The sequence below is a fragment of the Mastigoproctus giganteus genome, chromosome 11 (assembly GCF_048544385.1).
Source record: "Mastigoproctus giganteus isolate SK-2022 chromosome 11, ASM4854438v1, whole genome shotgun sequence".
Classification (NCBI taxonomy): Eukaryota; Metazoa; Arthropoda; class Arachnida; order Uropygi; family Thelyphonidae; genus Mastigoproctus; species Mastigoproctus giganteus.
The window spans coordinates 40,051,690-40,075,643 of record NC_143585.1 but is presented as its reverse complement, the minus strand read 5'-3'; the positions used below and the strand labels follow the sequence as shown (position 1 = coordinate 40,075,643).

Sequence of the window (23,954 nt, the reverse complement as noted above, 5' to 3'; positions counted from 1 at the left end):
GTGCCTTTATTGTGGACAAGTTCTTTTTTACCCGTACAAAAATATGGCTACGAATAATAAGGGAAATGTGAAAAGATCAAAGAAGGTGATGGCTAGCAAATAAAATTGAGTTATTAGATAAAATTTCAGTGGCAAAACATTATAAAATCAATGAGTCAGCGGTACGATCAATCAAGAAATCGGAAGTAAAAATCCGCCGTAGTGTCCGTGAAAACGTGCTATTTCTTCAAAAATTTGCCCTGTAACTCGTGATGTTAAATTAGAAAAATTGAAAAAACTTTAAATCTGTGGATAGAAGACCGAACTCAAAATAAAATTCCCTTAAGTTCACTCATCATTCGTGAAAAGGCAAAACTCTTTTATCAACACTAGCGAAACTGGTGATAGCACTGGCGGGATAAGTTTTTTTTGCTAGCAAAGGCGCTGGTTTGAAAAATTTGTTTGAAATTTCTAATAAATATTACATTTAATATTAAATTGTTTCTTATATTCATTTCGATGCCGTATGTTTGCATTTCACTATGTACTGTCTATGTACATAGTCATATTATAAAGTACATCTAATACATATATAGACAAAATTTTAGACTAGTTTTTCTTATATATTTCATACATTAGAACGTAACCCCTTTATTACTATGGGAGCCATAACTCAGTATTTGCGTTTTCGGTATTCGTGGCATTTCTCAGGAACGTAACCCCCCGCAAATAGCGGGGGTTTACTGTGTGTGTATATATATATATATATATATATATATACACACACACACACACACATCCAACCCCCTATATATATATATAGGGGGTTGGATTAGATAAAACGGCTGAAGAAGTGCATGAAACTCGCACCCGTGATATACAAAACCATCTGTGGTTTTTGTCAGATGCTGCATTGGTTGGGGGGGGGGTAATCACACCAATATGACAAATAAGTAATATTATGCTTCTCTTTTAGAAATATTACTTATTCATAGAGTGGCACATCAGCAATGCATAGTAGTATCCTTAAGAGAGAGAGAAATATCTTTTCCTTTTCATTCAGTTTGCTTGTGCTTTTAAAAAAATACAAATCCTCTTATAGGCATAATTCAATTTAATTACTACCTTTACATCTTAATTTTGAATAAGTCTTTATTTAGCTGATTTATAGAGCTTCTTAATGTACCGTTACGTAATCGACTTAATAATAATAACAGCAATAAGAGCTTAATTGACGGTACTTGCCTCAATTGATCTGCTTAGTTAAGTGGAAATGAATTAAATTAAGTTTAAAATAAATAAAGAAAGAATTGTTAAAAACTTGAAATGAAATTTTGCTCAAGGAAGAAGTGCACTACTTCGTCCTTCATTGTCATTTGTAAAATATTAATATGAGAACTAGATGAAGCCAATAGTCACAACGAGCGACTTTCGTGAAAAACATCTTCGGATAGGAGAAAAGGAATTATGTATTTAAAGAATTCCTATGTTCCCTTAATGCATTTCGAGACGTGGGAACTTTACATGCTTAAGGTTTCAGACCGTTGCAAGGGTTGGTTGGAAGTTTCGTGTTTAGAACATTAAATTTAGTGTTACGGCGACACCATTCTATGATAAACACCTCATGTTGGAAGATTTTGTAACTAGATCCTAATTTAATAATTGCGATGGCTGAATCGAATAGGATTGTGGTTGTGAGAGTACAAGTGTTGTGAAGTTTGGTGCCAGCTTGATTAGTTCTAAAGCTATTATGGTGGTAATAAGTACGTGTATTGGAAGTTTTGTGGTGCCATATTTTGCGGTAGTGCTCTCAATGTAGCATGCATTACAACCGGATTGACATTTAATTAAATATATAACGTTGTTGATGTCGCTTACTGAATATTCGTGTGTCTTTTTATATGTATTAAACGTGGTCCCTAATTTATTATATGAAGAAAATATTAACGTTATGTCTGTATTAGCAAACACTTGGCGAAGCTGTCTGGCAAGCCTGCTGTGATAAGGGAGGACAATGCGTGTCTTTTGTTTGTTGTTTTGGTTGGTGCTATTATTGTGTGGGTTATTGACATTATTTCTTGCAACAGAAATTGTCTATTGAATTAGATGTGAAGGGTATTTCCTAGCTATGAATTTCTTTGTAAGATATTGTAGTTCAGTGGATAAATTGCCCTGCGAAGAACTAAACTTAATAGCGTTGTAAATATGATTGTAGAGAACGGACTTTTTTTTTTTGTACCGAGTGGGTGATGCGATTGAAAATGTAAATATTTTCCTGTGTGTGTGTGTGTGTCTCTTTTATAAATTTTGGATCATAGCCTGGTGCCCATTTTATGTATTGCGAGGTTAAGGAAGTTGAGATTTTATTGTCAGTTTCTATTTCAAGGGTATATTTTAATCTTTCGTGTATTATATTGAATTTAATAAAAAAAATTATCAATGGTGGCTCTGTTTCCTATTAATAACACATCGTCTGCATACCGCATGTAGCACTTAATACCCAAAGGAAAAGGTTGAAGTACTTGGTTTTCGATCGTGGCTAAGTAGATTTCTGATAAGGGGGCTGAAATTCCTAATCCCATGGGGAGACCAAATATTTGTCAAAATATTTGATCTTGAAAACGGAAGTGCCTACCTTCAAGTAATATCGAGGTGAGTTCTAAAATGCTGTTGATGTTAAGGGAAGTGCGTTTAGCTAAAGTGTTGTCTGTCGTAAGGATTGTAATGTAAAGGGTAAATGTAAGTTGGTGTATAAAGAAACAACATCCTAGCCCCCTTCGATGTCTTCCCCAGAAATGGGAAAGACATCCTAGGGGGGTAGAAATGACATCGAAGGGGGCTAGGATGTCATTTCTTTATACACCAACTTACATTTACCCTTTAGATTACAATCCTTATGTGAGTTCCTTGAAATATTTTGTCTTCCCGTGGGATTAGGGATTTCAGCTCCCTTATCAGAAATTAATTTAGCCACGATCGAAAACCAAGTACTTCAACCTTTTCCTTCGGGTATTAATGCTCTACATGCGGTATGTGGAAGACGTGTTATTAATAGGAACCAGAGCCACCATTGATAATCTTTTTATTATATTCAATACAATACACGAAAGATTAAAATATACCCTTGAAATAGAAACTGACAATAAAATCAACTTCCTTAACCTCAGAATATATAAAATGGGCACCAGGCTAGGAACCAAAATTTATAGTAGACACACACACACACACAGGAAAATGTTTACATTTTCAATCGCATCACCCACTCAGTACAAAAAAGTCTGTTCTCTACATTCAAAACACACGCATTGCCCTCCGCGAGCTTCGTCAAGTGTTTATCAATACAGACATAACGTTAATATTTTCTTCATATAATAAATTAGGGACCATGTTTGGCCAAGTCGGCCAAACTTACACAACACGTGTACTCTCACAACCACAATCCCCTATTCGATTCAGCCATCGCAATTATTAAATTAGGATCTAGTTATGAAATCTTCAAACACGAGTCGTTTATCATAGAATGGTGTCGCCGTAACACTAAATTTAATATTCTAAGCACAAAATTTCCAACCAACCTTTCGCCAGTCTGGAACCTACGCACGTAAAGTTCCCACATGTCTCGAAATGCATTATGGGAACATAGGAATTCTTTTAATACATAATTCCTTTTCTCCTATCATTGCCAACCAAAGACGTTTTTCATGAAAGTTGTTCATTGTGACTGTTGGCTTCATCTAGTTCTCATATTAATATTTCATAAATGACAGCCAGGGATGAGGTAGTGCACTTCTTCTTCTTTGAGCAAATTTTAATTACACGTTTTTAACAATTCTGTCTTTATTTTAAACTTCATTTAATTCATTTCCACTTCACTACCGTGTAACTATGCAAATCAATTGAGGTGAGTACCGTCAATTAAGCTCTTATTGAATAAGTCTTTATTAATCATTATTTAAAAATTTGAAATGCATTCAACCAAAGTATTTGTCTAAGTATGTCCAAAATGTTTATTAAAATTTACCCAGTTTATACCACATTGTAATTGAGATTGAAAAAAAAAAATATATATATATATTTAGAAGCACTTACAAAACCTTTTGCATACATATTTTATATGCTTATTTTGATTTGCTTTCTCTTGTAGCCTATTCTTGTTGCAAGCGTTAGTGAGAGTTTGGATATGTCACTGTGGCATCCTGATGGCTTTTGTAGAGATTTTGGTGATATTAGAAATGATCTCGTAAATTGTAAAACTGGAGTTATCCTGCCAAATCTTCCAATGCGAAAATTTTGGGAAGGCTTTGAAAACTTTAGTAGTGAGTACTAATTTTTTATTTATTTATTTATTTTTAGCATATGAAATGATCTTTGAATATATAAAATACTTTAAATTACTCTACCTTTTAGATAACAATACTGATTCGTATAAAAATATATATTTAATGTTTACATGCTACCTCATCCCATGGACCTTTGCGACAAGTAGTGATAGACAAGTGTAGCTCATCCCAAATTATTGTGCTGACAGGCCACTAATTACTGGTGACAAAGATGTAAAAAATGTTGCCAAGATCCATGGATGGGGTACTTGTTGCTCTGACATGCTGCTTATTATACTACTCAGCACTTTGAAAATAATTCACTGATGTTTTCTTGGAAAGGGGCGTTTTTGAAAAAATATTTTAATGCTGATTTCAAGAATGACTTCTCTTTGTTTCCATCACTTCTGGTGTCCTCAAAAATCATGAAGGAAAATTCGATTTTTCACAAATTTTTTTCTATATAATATTGGTGTACATACACCATAGTTTACCCATAAATTTAACTACATAAGTAGTGTAACGGCATCGTTTGATTATATCTCATATTGTGGCTACCTTCACAACGAGATACCAGGTATTGCATACTTCGAATAAATAATGCTTCTCTAGTAGAGGAGACTGCTGTTATTTATTTTCATTCACACCGCCACCCAGGTGTGTTTCGGAGCTTGTTGGCTCACTCATCAGTGGGCAGGCAGGTACCCTGGTAATGCAGACATGCCATCATGGTTACGAAGTTAATTCCACAATATGAGAGATGTTGTTGTTTGGTGTTTAGGAGCATTAGCAGCTTAGGCCATATTGCTCCGGGATATGCGGTGGTCATTCCCTGACCTTTCCGCATCATCCGTATGTGATGGTGACAGGCTCGAACCCCGGTCTAATCAAGAAACGTGTGCTACGCACTGCTGCTCCTTCCCACCTGGCTATGGAGGCGCCATATATGTGAGAGATGCCAAATGGTGGAGATATCATTATCTTCACCATTTGGCATCTCTCATATTGTGGAATTAACTTCGTAACCGTGATGGCATGTCTGATTATCGGGGTATCTGCCCGCCCACTGAGAATAAATAACAGTAGTCTCCTCTACTAGAGAAGCATTATTTATTCGAAGTAGTGCAATAACTGGTATCTCGTTGGGAAGGTAGCCACAATGAGATATAATCAAACAATTGCTGTTACACTACTTGTAGTTAAATTTATGGGTAAACTATGGGGTATTTACACCAATATTATATAGTTAATCGCAACCCATTACATATTATGCCTTGTGCATTTAGTCTTTAAAACAAAATGCTACTTTTACTAAACTTTGATATTCAAATATGAAATAACAGTATCAGCACATGATAGAAAAAAAAATGAATAAGATTTCTGAAATCAGCATAAAAACTGAGTTAAAAACAGCTATTAGTTTACAAACATCGAAAATCATGCAGAGCAGCTTTACTGATGGTTTCCATTAGAGTGAATGCCGTCTTTCCATCAAATAAAGCCAGCAGTTTTGTGCTAGATAAGTGTTCCAATGTTTTATGTGAATCAGATAATTTGCCCCTTGTTCTCTGTGTAAGTTTTAACCATAATAATGACCTGTATCATCACTTTTTGGGTTAAAAGCACTATTAATCCAGAGTGCTTTATAAGACTAAATATATCCACACATATTTGTTGCACTTCATATTTCATCCATTTCCTTTTAGTTTACTTCACATTCCCTATTTGATAGTAAAAGAAAGCTAAGGTATGTTGATGCTTTGTCAAATTTCTGCCTATTTGTTTTGAATATGCAAAAAGCTTGGATCTATATAAATAAAATAAAATAAAAACTTAAGTGTTCATGGACATTACTCTCAATTCACAGCACATCACCTTTATTATTTTCAAAAATATATCAATTGAATGATTTTTTGATTGTTAAGGAAATCATTATTTCAGATTCTCTATTTTCTCATACACAGGTTTTTTGACACTTTGAATCCTAAAGATTGGGTGGCTTTGGGGACAGTGATATGAATCAAGATAATAATTTAACTCCCTTGTTTTCTGTATCATGTTCTGAGGAAATACCTAGAAAACCCATTAACAGCTTTCCTGACATTTCAGCCACAGATTGATTTTTTTTTTTTTTTTTTTTTGTAAGTAGTAGTCTGTAACCTTCCTCAGTCTGCAGATTTGGTCCCATTTATATAGGTTCACCTTTTTAGTAGTAATCTCTGTGGAGCAAGTTTTTGTGAAATTTTGTAAAAATGAAAACATTTGTACGTAAATGCTTTAAAATAATATGTTCTTATTTTGACTTTATCACTAGAATAAATTGTCAAAAATAAAATTTTTGAATATGAATTGTGTAATTTTTGTCAAATAAAAGATCATTAAAAAGAAATTGTAAATAAGACCTTTTTTTTTTTTTTTTTTTTTTGTGTAGTAATTTCTCTACATCTATTTATGTAATGTTTTAGTTTAGGCTTTTGTATGCTGGGATCATATTATAGTACTTCAGACAGCTGTCAATGGGTGCAATTTTCAATGCTCTGTTTTCATGCTACCATCCATTATCGACTGCCTACAATTAGTTGGAAGCACAGATAAGCGATGGCCATTTACTAGAAAAATTTCATGGTACTTCATGTATTAATGGACATATTGTTTGAAGAAACCTACAAAATCTAAATTGCATATGAACTCTCCAGAGCCCACACATGAAAAACATTGATTTGTGTAGGTGCTTCTAAAAGGGTTGAATATTGTGGAAAAAATTTGCATAAACCTTTATATCTATCACATCCTTGTTCATCCTCATTCTGTCGTTCACTATGGTTTAGAAGAGGAATAAGCAGCCTTTTTTATTTCAAGTGTCATTTTTTGTTCTTTATAATTATAAAAACCTTCAAGTGACTTGGAAAGTGTATCAGAAATAACTGAAATATACCTCATTTTAAGGCTATTTTGACATTCAAGAACACATCCATTATCGATTATCATAAAACATTTTGATATATAGGTAGTTACCAATTTACAAGTTTTCACTTTGAGTCCCCCCCCCCCCAAAGTATCAAGTATCAACAAAATCGAAAATATGAACATTAATTACAATAAATAAATGCTAAACATTCATAAATAAGGCATTTCACACCACTCGTGCAGCTATACAATACAGTACTACTGTACCTGCCTTCGTTTGTTTAGGTAGACGTGATTGTCTCACTGACACACACATAACATAAAACAGTTAACATGCTGACGTTACAAAGAGTGGTTATGTTCTCTTCATTTTCGCTGTCTTGTCTTATTTCAAATTTATCCCCGTTTTTAATACTGTATAGTATTAATAAGTTTTCATTCTTTGGATAAATAAATCATTGTTTAAGCATAAACTATTGTTTCGATTACCTTTATTTAACATTACTATTGTCAAATTTCATTGTTGAGAATGTAACCCCTGTTTTTAACTTTGTCTATGGGAAATAAATTTTCGCTTTACAAGCATGCACTAGGAATGAATTAATTCGTAAAGTATTAATATTGTACTGCCTGTATTAATATTGTACTTTCTCAGTTGCTTTGTTTTTATATATATATATATATATATATATACAGTAATACTCCGAAGTTACGCGATAGGTGGGTCCGACGAAAATCGCATAAGTCGGGGTACAACTTTGCATATAAATACATATAAATTTTGCTTAATTGGGACCAAGGACTAACAAAAACACTAGTTTAGAAGAAAAATATTAATAAAATTGCACTTCTTTATACATATTAATACAAAATATGTATTAAAAAAACAAATGACTTACGTTAAAAAGTTATTTCGACGTCGATGGCTTCATAAAATCTAACAAATTCGTCTGACGACACAGCGCGTTCTTTTTTTCACGCAGAATTTCTTCGTAGCAAGCTAATAATTTTTTTATTCCTTGTTTTGTAGCTATAACGCGTTCTTCGTTGGAGTCTATGTTTCTAAAATTTTTAAGCCCTTTACAATTGAGCCCTTTTCAATTTTCAACCTCTCAAGTTTGCAATTGTCATGTGCTTTTCGCCGTTGCTTCATTTAGGCCTGTAGCACGTGCAATATCACATGGTCTTTCATTTCGCTCAAAGCGTTTCACAATTTCATATTTTTTCTCTATCGACAGAGGCGGACTGGCCATAAGCCTTACCGGGAAAACCTCGGTGGGCCAGTGTGATTTTGGCCATAAACCATAGTATGAGAGGCCACTATAAATTTTCCCGGGTAAGAATTTTTGATCCAGTCCGCCTCTGTTTATCGATAATTGCTTTTCTTTTTCTCTCTGAATCTGCAGTGTCTTCACCAGGACGCTTCCTTTTCACACCTTTTAATTAAGTATTTTATTCATTTTTAGGGAATAAAGCACAATTACAAAACGAGGAGGCACGCTTGATACGCATAAACAAAGCTGCGCGCATGTAGCAACTGAATAAACAACACCATAAAGGCAGAGATACACTATTAACACCTCACATTTCTAGGGGTTACTACCATAAAACAATAAAAATCCAGTTGCATTTCTGCTAGTGAAATCTGTTATAAACTGGTAGTAAACTCGATCTAATTGCATACCGATAGCTGGAATTGTGTTGGTTTTTACGTTATTATGGTGAAATGTGTTTCCCCTTCACTGATATAAAAAACATAAAAGCAGCAAAGTTGAATTTTGTTCATCTTTCGCTCTCATTCTCCGCCGTCGCACCGTATATCGATAACATATGAAAAACGACCTTGAAGATAGTGGGCGGCAGCGTTGCTAAACGAAAAAATCAAGAACCGCGTAACTCCGAGTTCGCATAAGTCGGGGTATCACTGTATATACACACACACACACACACACACCAAACACAAAAGGTAAAGTCATGCAGCAGAAACAGAGTGGCTATGAGAGTGGCAAGACTGCGAGAGATGGGTCATTTATTAACTAATTGCCCTCTATCAATTGGAGTCGAGAAGCCTGAGCAAGGTTATGGTGCCACTGTCCCAGATGTTTAAACAATATTCCATGGAAGGGCAGATTTGAGATTTCTGCAGAGTGAGTAGCTGTTTTGAAGAAAAGTAATGCCAAGAGCAAAAGAGAAATCGCAGTTTTTTAGGTGCGGAAGAATCAATATGTATTATGTGCTTATGCTAGGAAAGATTAGAAGTCAGGGTAATCACCAATACAGATTTGTTGTTGTTTAGAAATCTGAGTGTTATCAAAGATAAGCATAGGAACAGAAGAATCCTTTTTGAAAGATATGACAGGACTGATTCTTAGGATTGAAATAAACAAAGTCACCTTTGCTCCTGTGGAGAATTATCTGGAGGGCAGCAAAGTTTTCCATTGAATTTTCAATAGACACGTAACATAAGCCAGTATATCACCAGTGGATCACCACTTACGGAGTCCATATTGGTGATCATTGACCAGACGAAAGATTTCACGCTATTTTAGGAGTTAGTGTTTAATAGATTTCTCTATTATTAGAAAGAGAAGAAATGAGTGCAGTGGGTTGATAATTGGGTGGGAGAGATTTGTCGCCACATTTTATGAACTGGCTGGATATGAGCAAATTTCCAAGCAGAAGGAAAAACAACCAGTTGTATAATAAATTGGAAACAGGCAACTGAACAGGCGTTAGCTCAGGAGAACAGGTTTTGAGAACAAGTGGAAAAATACCATCAAGACCTGGAATATCTTGGCATCAAATTTGTGCAACATTTTTTTTACATCCTTTTTACAGAATACCACAAGAGGCATTCAATACAAGAGTTAGAAGAAAAGTAATGTGCGAGTAAATCAGCTTTATCTTTAGCTGAGGTGGTAATAGAACCATAATTTCAATCTGATTGAAATTGAAGAGAGAGGACAGAGGTATGACCCCCCCCCCCAAATCTGCTCTCAATCTGATTGAAAATGATGAAATTGACAGAGGTATCCCCACTTCTGGTTTTAACAGAGGTGGGGGTACAGATGGATAAAAGCTTTGGCAAGACCAGAATGTTCAACTACCATCAGGCAAGAAGCAAGTTTTCTACTCCTGGCCTATTCAACATTTAGTTTGGACTGACCAATAACTGCTTTGCAATTGTTGCAAGCTTTGAGTAGGTGAAAAATGAACCTGGAGATTTGGATTACCAAATTTATTAATTTTAGTTATTACGAAAATATCAGAAAACAGTACATGATCTTTTTTTTTTCCCAGATTTTAAACCTAAGTTAATAAGATATTGAAATTTGAAAGGTTTCTTATTCTTGGAGGTAGTTCTGTCAGGTCTGGTTGATAATTGGTAGCCTGTAGATGAAGGAAAGTTTTATAATTTTTCTGTTATCAACCTGTGTAAAGAATACTTTCAATTAGATTAAAAGTGTTCTTCATTAAAGGAAAAACGTGCTCACGGTAGTAATTTGTTCCAAATGCTAACAAAAGAGAAAATGCCACTTTATTTTGCTGCTAAATATTTGAGGCCAGGTGTGTGTGAACAAATATTCAGGTATTAGTTTTCATTTTAAGGAATCTTCTTTTTCGTTTCAAAAAACATCTACCCTTAAACCACTTCTTAAACTCTAATAAATTTATTTCCAAGAAACTGAAAACACAACAATTCTGGCGTATCTTCATATGCTTTTTCAGAGTTTAAAATATATTTGAACATGAGACATGGTTTGGAATAGCTTGCAATCACCAGGAAAGTTCTTATTTCAAGATAAGTTTACACAGTTATATTTCCAATTCCACATTCAAATAACCCTTCAAGGTTTGAAAAGTATCTTAAGTCTTAAAGTCATGTTCATATAAAAAATTTTTATAGTTTGCCCATTGTTGATGTTAGTCAGAAACATGAGGTTTTTATAGTTGAGGAAAGTCTTCAATTTCACAGAGAAGAATTTTTATTTCATGCATGCTGTTAACAAAATGAGCAATAGCATTTTCTACACTCAGCATTGAACATTACAGTGTGTTACATGGTTCTCATATTTTGATTCCATTTCTTTTAAGAGGGCTTTGAATTTTCTCTGGTTTGGAGACAAGTGAGCTATGGTTTTAATAATTTTGCTGAATCAGTGTTACGTCACTAAAAACATTTTAGGAAATTTGGAGCATAAATTTTCTTGTTGAATTATGCAATGAATTTCAGCTGCTTAAGTCATCAATCAGACCTATTCCAAAAATACTGGAATAGCTCTGCTCAATTCCTCATGTAAAAGTTCAATGAAACCAATAATTTTACATGTCAATTGCCTGTGTGCCATTATGTTTTTGGTATCAGATACCAGTGAGCTTTGAAATAGGTGAATCTGCTATAAATGTATAGCAGAGTCACCTGTTCAAATGATATACAGGTCTAGTTTTTCCTTGAATTTATTCAGACTACCCACTTCCACAACAAAAGAGTGAAATTTGTTTCAACAAGTAACCATCCTTCTTCAATTTAAATTTATGCCTCCTCATGCATAATCTGGGCAAGAGGAAGAATACAGTCAGCATTGAGCTTGCTCAATCCATTCAAAGCCTTGAAACACCTCAGTCCAATCACCTTACAGGTGCCTAGTCTCCAGATGCTGCAGTTTGTGATGCCTTTCTTGATAAGACTACCATTTTGTTCCATTCACTAATTTTGTTGCCCTTCTCTGCAGCAAATCTACAGCCTCCAGACCCTTATGTGTGGCCCTATTGCCTTTTACAATGGGATAATTATCTCCTTGTAGCTGCTAGCAAATTCCTGCATATCATTGACAAAACCCCATGAGCTGCCCTGACAGCCTGTGTGCACTGTTCTGAAAACTTCATATCTGACTGCACAGTTATCCCTAGGTCTTTTCATTTTCCACTTTCCTAGAGGTAGTACCATACAGGTGCTGTGTTAATTGGGAATTATTTTTACATTAGCATATATACCCATATGCACTATCTTGCATTTATCAATGTTAAACTTCAACTGTCATATCTCAGCCCCATCTGATTCTAAATGATTGGAGCTGAAGCTTTTGAATTTTTAAAAAATAGCTATGGAATTGAATTTTGAATGGTTATACCTAGTATGAATAAACATTTTACTAGGTTTGTGTCTTTATATTTTATCATTGAAAACTCCATAGTTGCAAATTTTAAAATACAAGCACCATTTAGAATTGAACTTGCTTTGACTTAACATCTTTTACTCAGAATTACCCCAGAAATTACATTCTAAATTTGTTTAAATTCCTTGTGACTCATTCTTAATCATCTGCTCTTGGAGACTTAAAACTGCAGCCATTATCAATCCACTGCAGGATGTGGAAGCCTCCTCAACAATTCATGCTGAGGGAAAATGGACCATGATCTGCCATGCTGGTCCAGTGCGCAGGTTGACAGATTGACCGTATTTAGCAGTCAGGGGCTTGAACCCCAGTCTACTCAAAGAGCACGTGTTATTGCACTCCTGCTCCTGACTACTCATCTACGGAGACTTGCCTTCCGTCAGTCGAGTTAGTTTTTCTAACAGACTCTTCACCAAGATAGTTATATCACTTATTTTACAGCAATTTGATGCCTTGTCACTGTGCCCACATGGTTGAATATGCTTTCAGTTGTAGATATTGTTGCAAACTACCAATTCAACTCATCATCCTCCTCTGGGGCTTTCTGTGATTCTTCTAACCTAGTTAACTAAGGAGCCTATCTGATGCTGATTTACTCTTTTTAAATTTTATTTATTTTTTTCTCACAGAGTAGAACTCCATGTCCCCATTTCTTAGCTCTCTGCTAGTTGATTTCTTGCACTCAGTTTTCTCCTGTAGTTTCCACCAAGAGGAGGGAGTTCCCTAAGATCCTGTCCTCAACATTATGCCTTTTGCAGTTAAAGTGAACTCTATTGCAAAAGAACTTCTATCAGTGGATGTTTTAAAATGCCTTCTAGGTTCAAGCAGGAAAATCCTTCTCTTTTTTAGCAAATTCCTCATCTTGAAATAGCAGTTTTATTTGAGAACCCACAAAAATTCTCTTTTATCTTGGCTTCACTGATTTGAGGAAATTTGTCTCAAGCAGGAAAATCCTTCTCCTTTTTTGTCCATAGCTTTCACAAATATTTTTGTCAAACCTGGCTTGATGTGCAGTGCAGGTAAAATGATTCTTGACTTATCCACCAAAGGAGGATGTGCTACATTTTTCTGTTCTGGTGTAACTTCTGAATGGGCTGTCCAACTTGCATAAAAAGCAGCAGTATTTAGTGTATCCACCTTCTAACCCAATCAGCAAAGCTACCACTTTTAGGTTGACACAGATATTCCATTTTTATTCTTGATAGCATTTTTTTGTAAAAGAACCTGCAGGTTATCTATCATACGTGCCCCTCGTGTGAACTGCATGGGGCAGTGGTATAGATGGATACTTATTTCCATTGTGGAGTAAAACTGCTTTCAAAACTGACCTTGGATAAATCAGTGAAGAGCCTCCACTGCTTGGGGACATGCTTCAGATGCAACTCTTTCATTAATTCCTGGACATTGTTACAATAAACCAAAGCACCATCTGTGGAGCAATAGGTCATTATGTTAGATTGCCTCTTCCTATAAAAAGGCACCTTGACACCCTTTTCAAGATTTGACTGCTGAAGCCATGATCCTAATAATTGAGCCTTGGTTTTGGAGAGGTCCAAATCGTTCAATTCTGCCTGAGTGATTAGATGTGGCTTTGCCATATTAAGGGTTGAAAAGTCTGGATCTCTACTCATTCTGGGTTCTGCATCTTCTGGAGACTCCTTTTCTGATCCTGAATCAGAGCCAAGTCCATAAGTTTCTGTTGGCATTGGCACTGCCATTGTATAATTGTGAAGAACTGGTCTTAGAGCATAAGGTATGTTGGGATACTCTACTTTATGCTTGGATTTCCCAGAAATATTCATTATGGAAAAGTAATAATCGCTTAAGTGATCTTGAGGTTTCTGCCATATCATTGGAACAGCAAAGGGCATCAATTTATGACTACCTCTAAGCGAGCCTGTTAATGTCCTTGAAGGTGAGCTACAGGAAATCTTTGGAACCTATACTTCATCTTGATCTACCTTGCATCCAGAATAGAGTTCATAAGTTTTTCTCACAAGATGTGACAGCACTTCTGCTGTGATTTTAATACCATTATCTGCAAATATAGCAAAAGCCATCAGGTTTATTTCATCAAGAACATGACATATTTCATGTACGGTTGAGGTGCGTGCACATGAGAATGCAATTAAGGAATTGTAGATTTTTATTTTTAATTTAAACAAAGTTCACGATTTACACTTATGCACACAACACTTCTTTCACCACTCGCTCTCGGAAATACATACACTTTTTTTGAAATACGAAAATGCTTGCTTGGTGCAGAACTCAGTTTTATATATACTGGTAGAGAAATTTCTAGAAAGCTCAGTGTTTCTAGAGAACTTCTTTGAAAGTTCTAGAATGTTCTGGAACATTATTTATTTTTTGTATTCTAGAATGTTCTGGAACATTCTAGAATACAAAAAATAAATAGATAAAATAGACGGAAAAGATAACCAACTACAGGTCTTGGTTTTCAGTCATTAACCTACGATATTTGAAACTGAGGATGATGATAACTTTTTAAGCACATATCTGAGTTTTTGAACATATTTCCTACAGCATCAATTTCCTCCCTAAAATAATCTGTCAATTATTTTAGGGAGGAAATTGATGCTGACCAGTGTAATTAAACTACATGAATTGTTGATATAAAATGAACTTTTATTGTACACAAAGTATTAATTAGTACATTAATTAATTAAACTTTCATATAGTTGAACTACATCTCATCCTGCTGTGATATGTAATAATACATTTTGAAAAAGGAGGGAGAAATGCGTTCAGTAAAAATACTTTCTGTAACATGCACATTTTTCGTATAATAGTTAGGATAGGTTCTGTAAATGCTATAAATCAATATTTACCCCATTTTAAAACTTATTTTTATCACTACATATTACACTGTGACTGATGAATAAAATGTTAAAACTCGAAGGTTATTAAATAAAATGTTCATGACAAATTTTTCACTTGGATAGGGAGAGGTGTAGAATTTTCTTGTATTGGGCTGGGTTTTTTAAAAAAAAAAAAGATTGTAATGTTTTGGTTGCCTGGCTTCTTTCTCCCTCTCAGTACTTCACTGTCACAATACAGCCCTTTTGAAGGTAATCTTACTTACTAATCTTAATCTCTTAGTATTACACTATGCTGATCTCAAAAAAATTGATCGCATTACCTTGCCAGCACTTAGTTGCACTTTTTCCTTTTTGGGGTGGGGTGGTTCTTCTGCATGTTTCAGTTGTTTTGATATTTCTTTAGTTTCAGGATCATAGTGATGGATCCAAGTTTCATCCATGGTGACTAGCCGTGGAAAACGGAAAAAAAAAAAAAAACTTGTTTTTCCTGGCACATTGTGCTCTTCCCCTTCTTATGGTAAGGGGGGGGGTCAGACACAACTTTTGATGGAGGATGATCTCCACAGACCCTACACTAATTTTGACGCCATATTAGCATCAAAGTTCTTTGATGCTAATATGGCGAATTTCGAGGATTAATACCTCAATTTTTGCAACACTCTTCTCTTACAGCAGTTGCTGGGCATCCTGGAATTTCTTCATGATGCAGTGAGGTTCTTCCACATTTGAACTGTTCATACCAATGTGCAATAACAATGCAACCTGAGCTGTCTTCATAAAAATAGTGACCATTTCTTTGTGGAGTGTTTTGGATGTTTTCCCTTGCAGAAAGAGGAACTGAATCACTGATATGTATTCCACTTTATCCGTTATGACACTTCACTTCATTGGTGCTGCAAAGTAAAAGAAAGAAGCCAAAATTTGTGGTTGCTATAGATATTTTAAGGTATCAGACAAAAAAAAAAAAAAAAAAATTCATCTTTCTATCACAACTACCTCATGGGAGAATACAGATCTCTTTTGAACCTCTTCATATATATAGGAACTGTATATAAATTTTTATATACTAAATATATAACAAATGAAAGTATTATTCTCCATGTGCTCATGGACAAACATAACTGAAACAGTGCTAGTGTGTGACATAGTGGCATGTGGGGTTTGTTTACAACTGAAAATATGTATTAAAATGGCACTTTACAGCAGAATGAAATGTACTTGTTAAATTAGCACCCTTTCTGGATTCCATGTTGAATTATATGTAACTATAGCCTTCAACATGAAATTAAAAAATGTACAGGTAGAAGACCTACCATTGGTAATAACCATAAATTCTTTCCTAATTAGGCCTGATAACATGATTCAACTTGGAATCCAGAATCATCGCCAATTGTTAAGTAGTTCTAGTGTGGAAGTGTAACTTTGCTCAGTATAATACTTTGTGCACAATAAAATTCATTTGATAACAGTTTACTATTGATTTAGTGTTATTCATATTTCAATTTAATTCATTCTGAACAGCCATTTAATGTCCTTCTATCAACACATTAATTCCATTAAGTTCTTTCAAACTAGCACTGTCATCAAGTGCTTGTGAATACCTCCAGTATTCAGACCTTACAAAATATGAGGATACATTAAGCAGCACTTCCTGACCTCTTACAGCATTTCCACGAAAAAAATATATTTTTTAAAAATAAAAAATATATATATATAATATTAATAATAAAAACTAGACGGTGATATTTTCCTTCCGAAATTTTATTTATGGAATTTGAATTGATTAACAGAATATGCAGTTTTGCCACATTTTTATTTCTTTATAATTACGTTTAGAAAAACAGCAATGAGATCAGCACTTGTCATTCCTCTGTATTGGACAAAATGTGTCATTTCTGCAGTAGTAGTGATAATGCTATGCCATGACTTACGGCTACTTACATTGGAACATCAAGCAGAGTGAAAATAAAAATAAAATTGATCTTTATAGAAATAGTGTGCATTTCTTATGCAATAAAACTCATCTCTAACAGAGTCTCTCCACTCGCTGTCTCATAGACATTACTGTTTCTGCTGCATGCCTCTTCTACAGATAGTTCCATGGGCACTGTTCTTCTGAATTGGCTTCTATAATTCCTGCTCTCTCTTTCAAAACAGTCTGAACGTGTGCCGTCATCTTCCTCGTTTATTCATTCAACTGCTGTTTTCTGGAACAACCTTCTGTCATACGTATTTCCTGAAAATTACAGTCTACAGAAGTTCAAGTCCAATGTCATCAAATATCTTCTTTCATCTTAACCTCCAACCCAAGCATGGTACTAAGTACTATAGGTTCTAACACCTCTCGTGTTTGGGGTTTACATAAAAAATAATAATAATAAAACTGTACTTAAATTTTTCATCATATATAAGTGCAAAAAAAAAATCTGCATGTGTACCCAGTACGCATGAACGATGTTTTATTTTATGTGTAAACATCTTTGATGAAAATCAAAACCATTTAAATTTTTGAAATTGAAGTTATGAACGATTTAAAGTTTTATGCTCGTGCTCACTACTTACTCTACCAAATCAATATTAGTGACTGAGTTAGCATAATTTAGGAAGTGACGTCATGTGTGTCATTTCCCTCTTGGAATTTCTTTACTAGTCAGTTTTATTTCAGTCTTAAAAATTTAGTAGGTTGCAGCCAGATGTTTTTACATCAGAAACATTTTATTCATTAGAACAGATATCTGAGGAAAATCATCATGACCAACATTAAAATATTGACATCCATGTGTTGTATGTTGTAAATGTGGTTATAGTGCAGAAATTTTTGTAATATTCTTCTGGTCATTTAAATACTGCATTTAAAAGATGCCAGGAGGGTGTAGGGTTTTTTTTTTTTTGGTCAAGAACTACTTAAAATGGAGTAATATAAAACTATGGTCTGATTTTTGAATGTCCAGAAACAAATTACTTCTTTGTGATGTCAAATTTATGGAAAATTAACCATTGATATATGCCTTAGCTTATATGCTGTACTTTAATCCTTATGTTATTAAATAGATATCCTCATCAAGTAAAGTTCTCATTGATCAGTTACCAAAATACCAGTGTACTGTGTAGCAACTGACCAAATTTGAGAGATGTGATAACCTGTGGTAATAGAGATTGGTGGGTTGGATTATTCATACTGATATAGTGGTAATAGAGTTGTTGAACTAGAATCCTTTTTGCCATATAGTTTTTATAATGTCTGTAAAATATTATTTGTCATTAAAGATAAATTCTTTGCTTTATAACTAATGTTGTTATTTCTAGAACGGATGAAAGATGAATATGGAGATTATATGTTGTTAAAGTTGAAAGACTGGCCACCTGGCGAAGATTTTAGTGAATTGCTGCCTTCTCGTTTTGAGGATCTCATGAAAGTCTTACCTCTTCCTCAATATACTCACCGTAATGGTATTCTGAATTTGGCTGGAAGATTGCCAGAATGTTTTGTTCGCCCAGACCTAGGACCAAAGATGTATAATGCATATGGTATGTTTGCTAGAGCTTTTTAAAAGAAGCTGTGAAATGTTTTCTGCATGTTAACTCCTCTTTTCATTGTGAAGTTTGCTTAAAGTGTCACTGATCAAAAAATTAAATTACCATTGCATCTTAACTATCCAAGTGTCAGAAGTGGCTGTGTACCTTGTGTGATAATCTTGATCAAATCTTTTATCAGTAATTTTTAGATTTTTAAAATAACAATGCAGCTGAAAAATTTATACCTTATAGCACAAATTAACCTTATAAAGCATAAAATTAGCATTTAAGTATATAAAAATTTATTATGTTAAAATAAAAAATAAGTTTAAAAAAATCAACAGGGATTACCTTTGTTTTTGATATAGGATGCTTCTTTTCCAACCAACTCTCCTAGTCCAATGTGCTACTACTTCTTTTGAAGGCAATATAAATTTTATAAAAAATGTGAGACATCTTCCCCACTGTCAGAACAGTAGTGTTCCAGACCCCTCAGTCTCAATATTGAGCACTCAACCTAACTTCTATCTACAAACACCATACCTCTGCCAGCAAGGAAAACATTACATAGATTGACATTAAAATTAAAATATAGGTCTAAAAAGCTTAACGAATATGTGGGACTAAAACTTTTCAGTGACATGTTCACAGGAATAAGAGCAACATACAATCCGAAACCTTTGTCTTATGTTGTAATTTTTATACTTCACGCATGTATGCAAGTGACCAATCGTCAGATAATAAGAATGGTCTACGGATATTGATTGAATTTTCACATAGCTTCATCTCTAGGGTTTCCGCAATAAGTAATTTGTGGTAGTTATATTGAATATTTATTATTTTTGTTTCATTATTAACATATTAATGACGATTGGTCACTTATGCACATGCGCGAAGAACAAAAATTACAACATAAGACAAAGGTTTCGGATTAATTGTGTGTTGCTCTCATTCCTGTGAACATGTCGCTTCGAAAAGTTTTAGACCTTCTAAATTTTAATTTCAATGTCAATCTACATAATGTTTTCTTTGCTGGCAGAGGTATGGTATTTGTAAATAGAAGTTGGGTTGAGCACTCAATATTGAGACTGAGGGGTCTGGAACACTACTGTTCTGACAGTAGGGAAGATGTCTCACATTTTTTATAAAATTTATATCGCCCTCACAAAGAAGTATTAGTGCGTTGGACTAGAATAGTTGGTTGGAAAACAAGCATCTTATATCAAAAACAAAAGTAAAAATTGTTGATTTCATAAATAATAGAATATAGGAATTATCGAGCACTTAAAAGCTCTCTATTATCAAATAAAAATTTACATATAGTATACAGGGTGATTCAGAAAGGTCTTGACAACTTCGTAAGTGTATAGAAATTTATTCAGAAGACTTATATAATTTATTAAACTGTCATGTTGTAGCAAAAAACATCAAGCTTTACTGACATAGTACTCAATTCCATCACCACGAGTGCCAGCGGCTTACATTTCAAAAATGGCTATTTCACAAGAGCGGAGCATGCTCAGTGTGTGTTTTGGTTTGAAGAAATGAAATTTGCGGCAACGGAATTTTTCCACCAAATATGGAAAGGAGCCTCCCAGTAGACCTACAATGTACTCGTGGCACAAGAATTTTGTTGAGACAGGTTATTCTGTTCGCCCCGACAAATCTCCAGGATGCCCATGTGTTTCTGGTGCTGTTGTGGAAAAGGTGAGGGAGAGGTTTGTTCAAAGTCCTGTGAAATCAATGCGACATGCATCCTGTGAGACTGGCGTTTCACAACCAAACGTTTGCCATGTGTTACGAAGATGTTTACACTTGCAGCCAATACTGGTTTACCATGGTGCAACAAATTACTCACAGATAGTGTTTGTTCCATCCTTACCTATCAATCTTGACGAGCTGAAAACTAAAAAATTGCCACCGCAGTTAAAGAATTACACGGATATATTGCATTGTGTTAGAGTTCAGATGGTCTGCCGTATCACCAATGGCAGTCACATCGAACCAAAATGGCTGTTTTGGGTAAAACTTGATGTTTTTTGCTACAATATGACAGTTCAATAAATTATATTTCTCCTGAATAAATAACTTATAACTTACAAAGTTGTAAAGCCTTTTTTGAGAGTGTGTGTGTGTGTGTGTGTGTGTGTGTGTGTGTGTGTGTGTGTGTGTGTGTGTGTGTGTGTGTGTGTGTGTGTGTGTTTAAAGTGGAGCAAGAACTTAACAAACCTTATGGAACAAAATATTTCTGGTTTTTTTGTGTTTTTTTTTTTTTTTTTTTTTTTTTGCATTGGCTCACTTGTAATTCAACAGCAATTTTTTTTTTTATTATTATTATTTATTTTATTTTTTTAGTCATACCTTTATGACATCCTTCTAGAGCAGGCCACCTTGACAAACTACAATTTTCTGCTGGCCGCACATAAAATAAAATAATCTTTTAAAAATAAAAAATCAAATGCCATAAAACTTTATTTCATTCATTCATTTTTATTATATATCTGCATCGATGCGATATTTGCTTTTCTTTGCTATCACTCAGTTTTGTTTTGTTTTGTTTTGTTTTTTTAAATCAATTTCAATATTGGCAGTTGCACATCTTAATTAATTTTTGAAAAAGAAGTTTCACAAACAGATGTGATCCAAAGGTGCTCACAATTTTTTGTGCAAAAAAACCTTAATTTGGGACACTTTTCCGCTGTCACATACATGATGTAAAACTTTATTTTTGATGTCGTGGCATGAATGTGTTTTAATTCATTGTTGCACTGTGAATCAATTACTTCCATCTGCAGAGTTTCCAATTGGAAGAAAGGAAAAAGTGGTGGGGATTTGGTAAGTACAGCTGGTCTAGTATTATATTTCTTGTTATTTATCATACCTGGTGCAGCTAGTGAATGATTTCCCATTGATGTAGTCAGTAGCATAAAAATCATCTGATGGGCCGCAAAAAATAATGTGGCGGGCCACGGGTTGGCCAGGCCTGTTCTAGAGCATTCGACTTAGTTTTCATTGAAACGATAACTTCCTTTTTTTGCATATTTCATTAATTACATACTGTAATTACAATAACAAATAATTTTACTGCTGCAAATAGTTTTGGAACAAACACGGCTGGCATACAACTTAACGGGCAGGTATGGTATACCATGCTGCAGTGTGCTTGAGCATGTTTTAAAGAGGATAGCCAGGTGTGGACATCATTTCATCCAGTGAATCATTTAAGTGGAGGTTGGTTAAGAGTTTCTTCTGTACTTTATTTTGCAATTAAGAAGGCATTTTTGAGTATACAAGTTACTAATGGGGTAAGCTACAAAGTATTTAGGCTCATTCCAGTTTGTTTTTCATTTTAATTTAGGTTCAGCATTATATCCAACTAAGGGTACTACCAATCTTCACTTGGATATTAGTGATGCTGTGAATGTTATGGTGTACGTTGGCATTCCTCATGATGGTAAAGATGAAGATCACATTCAAGGTAAATATAGATTTCAGTTGAGAAAGTAGTATCTAAAATAATATTTTATATTGTAGATATACAAATTCAAACTAGATAGGTAACCAGTTTTTGAATTTGGGTAACTAGATTAAGAGTACTGAATCTGTAGTAATAAAGCAGTGTATCTGTGTCATTTTTGATAAATGAAAGACATTCAAACTTAAACTAGAAATTTTGCATGCATTTGAAGGGAACCTTTAGATTATACATCTCAGCATTATTGATATTTGTTTTTAGTACATTAAATTCTTTCAGCAAGTTCTCTTTGCTAATTGGCAGCCCCCTAGTTTTTCTTATATAAAAAAAAAAACTCCATTTGTTCATTGCTTCTAATAATTTTTTCACACCTTTAAATTTATTGAACCTGCCACTTCTGCAGCACTGGGTGGATGTTTATTCTGCAGTCATCCACTTTGTGTTAAAATTTATCTTCCCTTGTGTGTTTCCTCAGAAAGAGTAGAGATAACATCAGCATTTAGCTCACTCAACTCTTTTAAAGCTTTTATACTTCAGATAGGTTATCACTTCAATTTGGCCCCAGACACCAAGAGCATTCATAGCCAAGCAATTCTTGTGTGATCTATCAAGTGCTTTTTGATTTGCAATTTAAGTTCTGTTGTTACTTAAAAAGGCAAAAAGTACTCTTTACTTAAAAAGGCAAAAAGTAGTCAAGACAAACCACTAAGGCCAAACAGAGCAGTCCTGGACACTAATGCCTTTCCAACTAATTCTCAAGAATTGAGTCATTTTGAGCGATTTGTGACTAGGTAACCTAAAAGGCTTTAAACAGCTATAACATTCACTCATCACAACACTAAATATAAATAGCACATTTTTTTTTTTTTTTTTTTTTTTTTTTGTGCAGGTTAAGTTTAGCTTGGAAATTGTCAAATTCACATAATCATTAGTTCAGTTACCCATTCATTCACACACACTGGCATACATTATGCAACTCTAACAACATACATAAAAGCATATATGTACATCAGACTGGAAAAGCTGCAGTCATGTTCACCCACAGACAAAGACATGTTTACATTTGCACATGATTACATAACATACACACAGGAAATGTTCTTAAATGTACATTCGTATAGTGCCTCATTAGCATCAAATGGGCAAGGAGATGACTGATATAGATGGGTCCCAAAGAATCAATTTAGATAGTATCACATTCAGGTAAATCTGAGTTCGGTGAGTAAACAATGGGGGGGGGGGGCTTTGTAGTTTTAGTAGTATATATCAAGTGTCATTAGAACTGTTTCATGGTGGATAAAGTTCTTCTTGCTTCAAAGACTGCCTGCAAACATTTGATAAAGGATTTATGCTATTCTTTGATGATGTAGAGGTGTTTGTAGTTTCTTGGTAGCAGACCTGTCTTTGTAATAAAAACATTTTGGTGTTCATCATAAGCAGGAGAAGACAGAGTGGTAATCAGTGGACACTGCTCTTTGTGGACTAATGTTATTACTAGAGTCCCCCAGTGTTCACTGTTGGCCCATTGTTATTTTGTATATTTATCGATGATATTGACGAAGGTATATCAGGCTTAATGTTGAAATTTCCAGATGATGCAGAGATTGGCAGAGTTGTTAATGAAGTATGCTACTGCAACAGGATCTTGAAAAGTTGGGCAGAGGGCTGAAAAGTGACAAGTGAAGTTTAACATTGACAAATGCAAAGTACTGCATATAGGTAGCAGCAGGGGTGCACCGTC

The 23,954-nt window shown here is 34.5% G+C and overlaps 1 protein-coding gene across 2 annotated transcripts in view; it reads left to right on the top strand.

Moving 5' to 3' along the window:
* Positions 1-23,954, top strand: part of LOC150077938 (uncharacterized) — a 635,130-nt gene that overhangs the window by 560,712 nt on the left and 50,464 nt on the right. For both annotated transcript variants that reach the window (XM_090384667.1, XM_090384666.1), the window contains 3 exons: positions 4,124-4,295; positions 18,529-18,750; positions 22,097-22,216. In XM_090384667.1, coding sequence (XP_090240793.1) covers positions 4,124-4,295; positions 18,529-18,750; positions 22,097-22,216 — 514 coding nt within the window. The remainder of the gene's footprint in view (positions 1-4,123; positions 4,296-18,528; positions 18,751-22,096; positions 22,217-23,954) is intronic.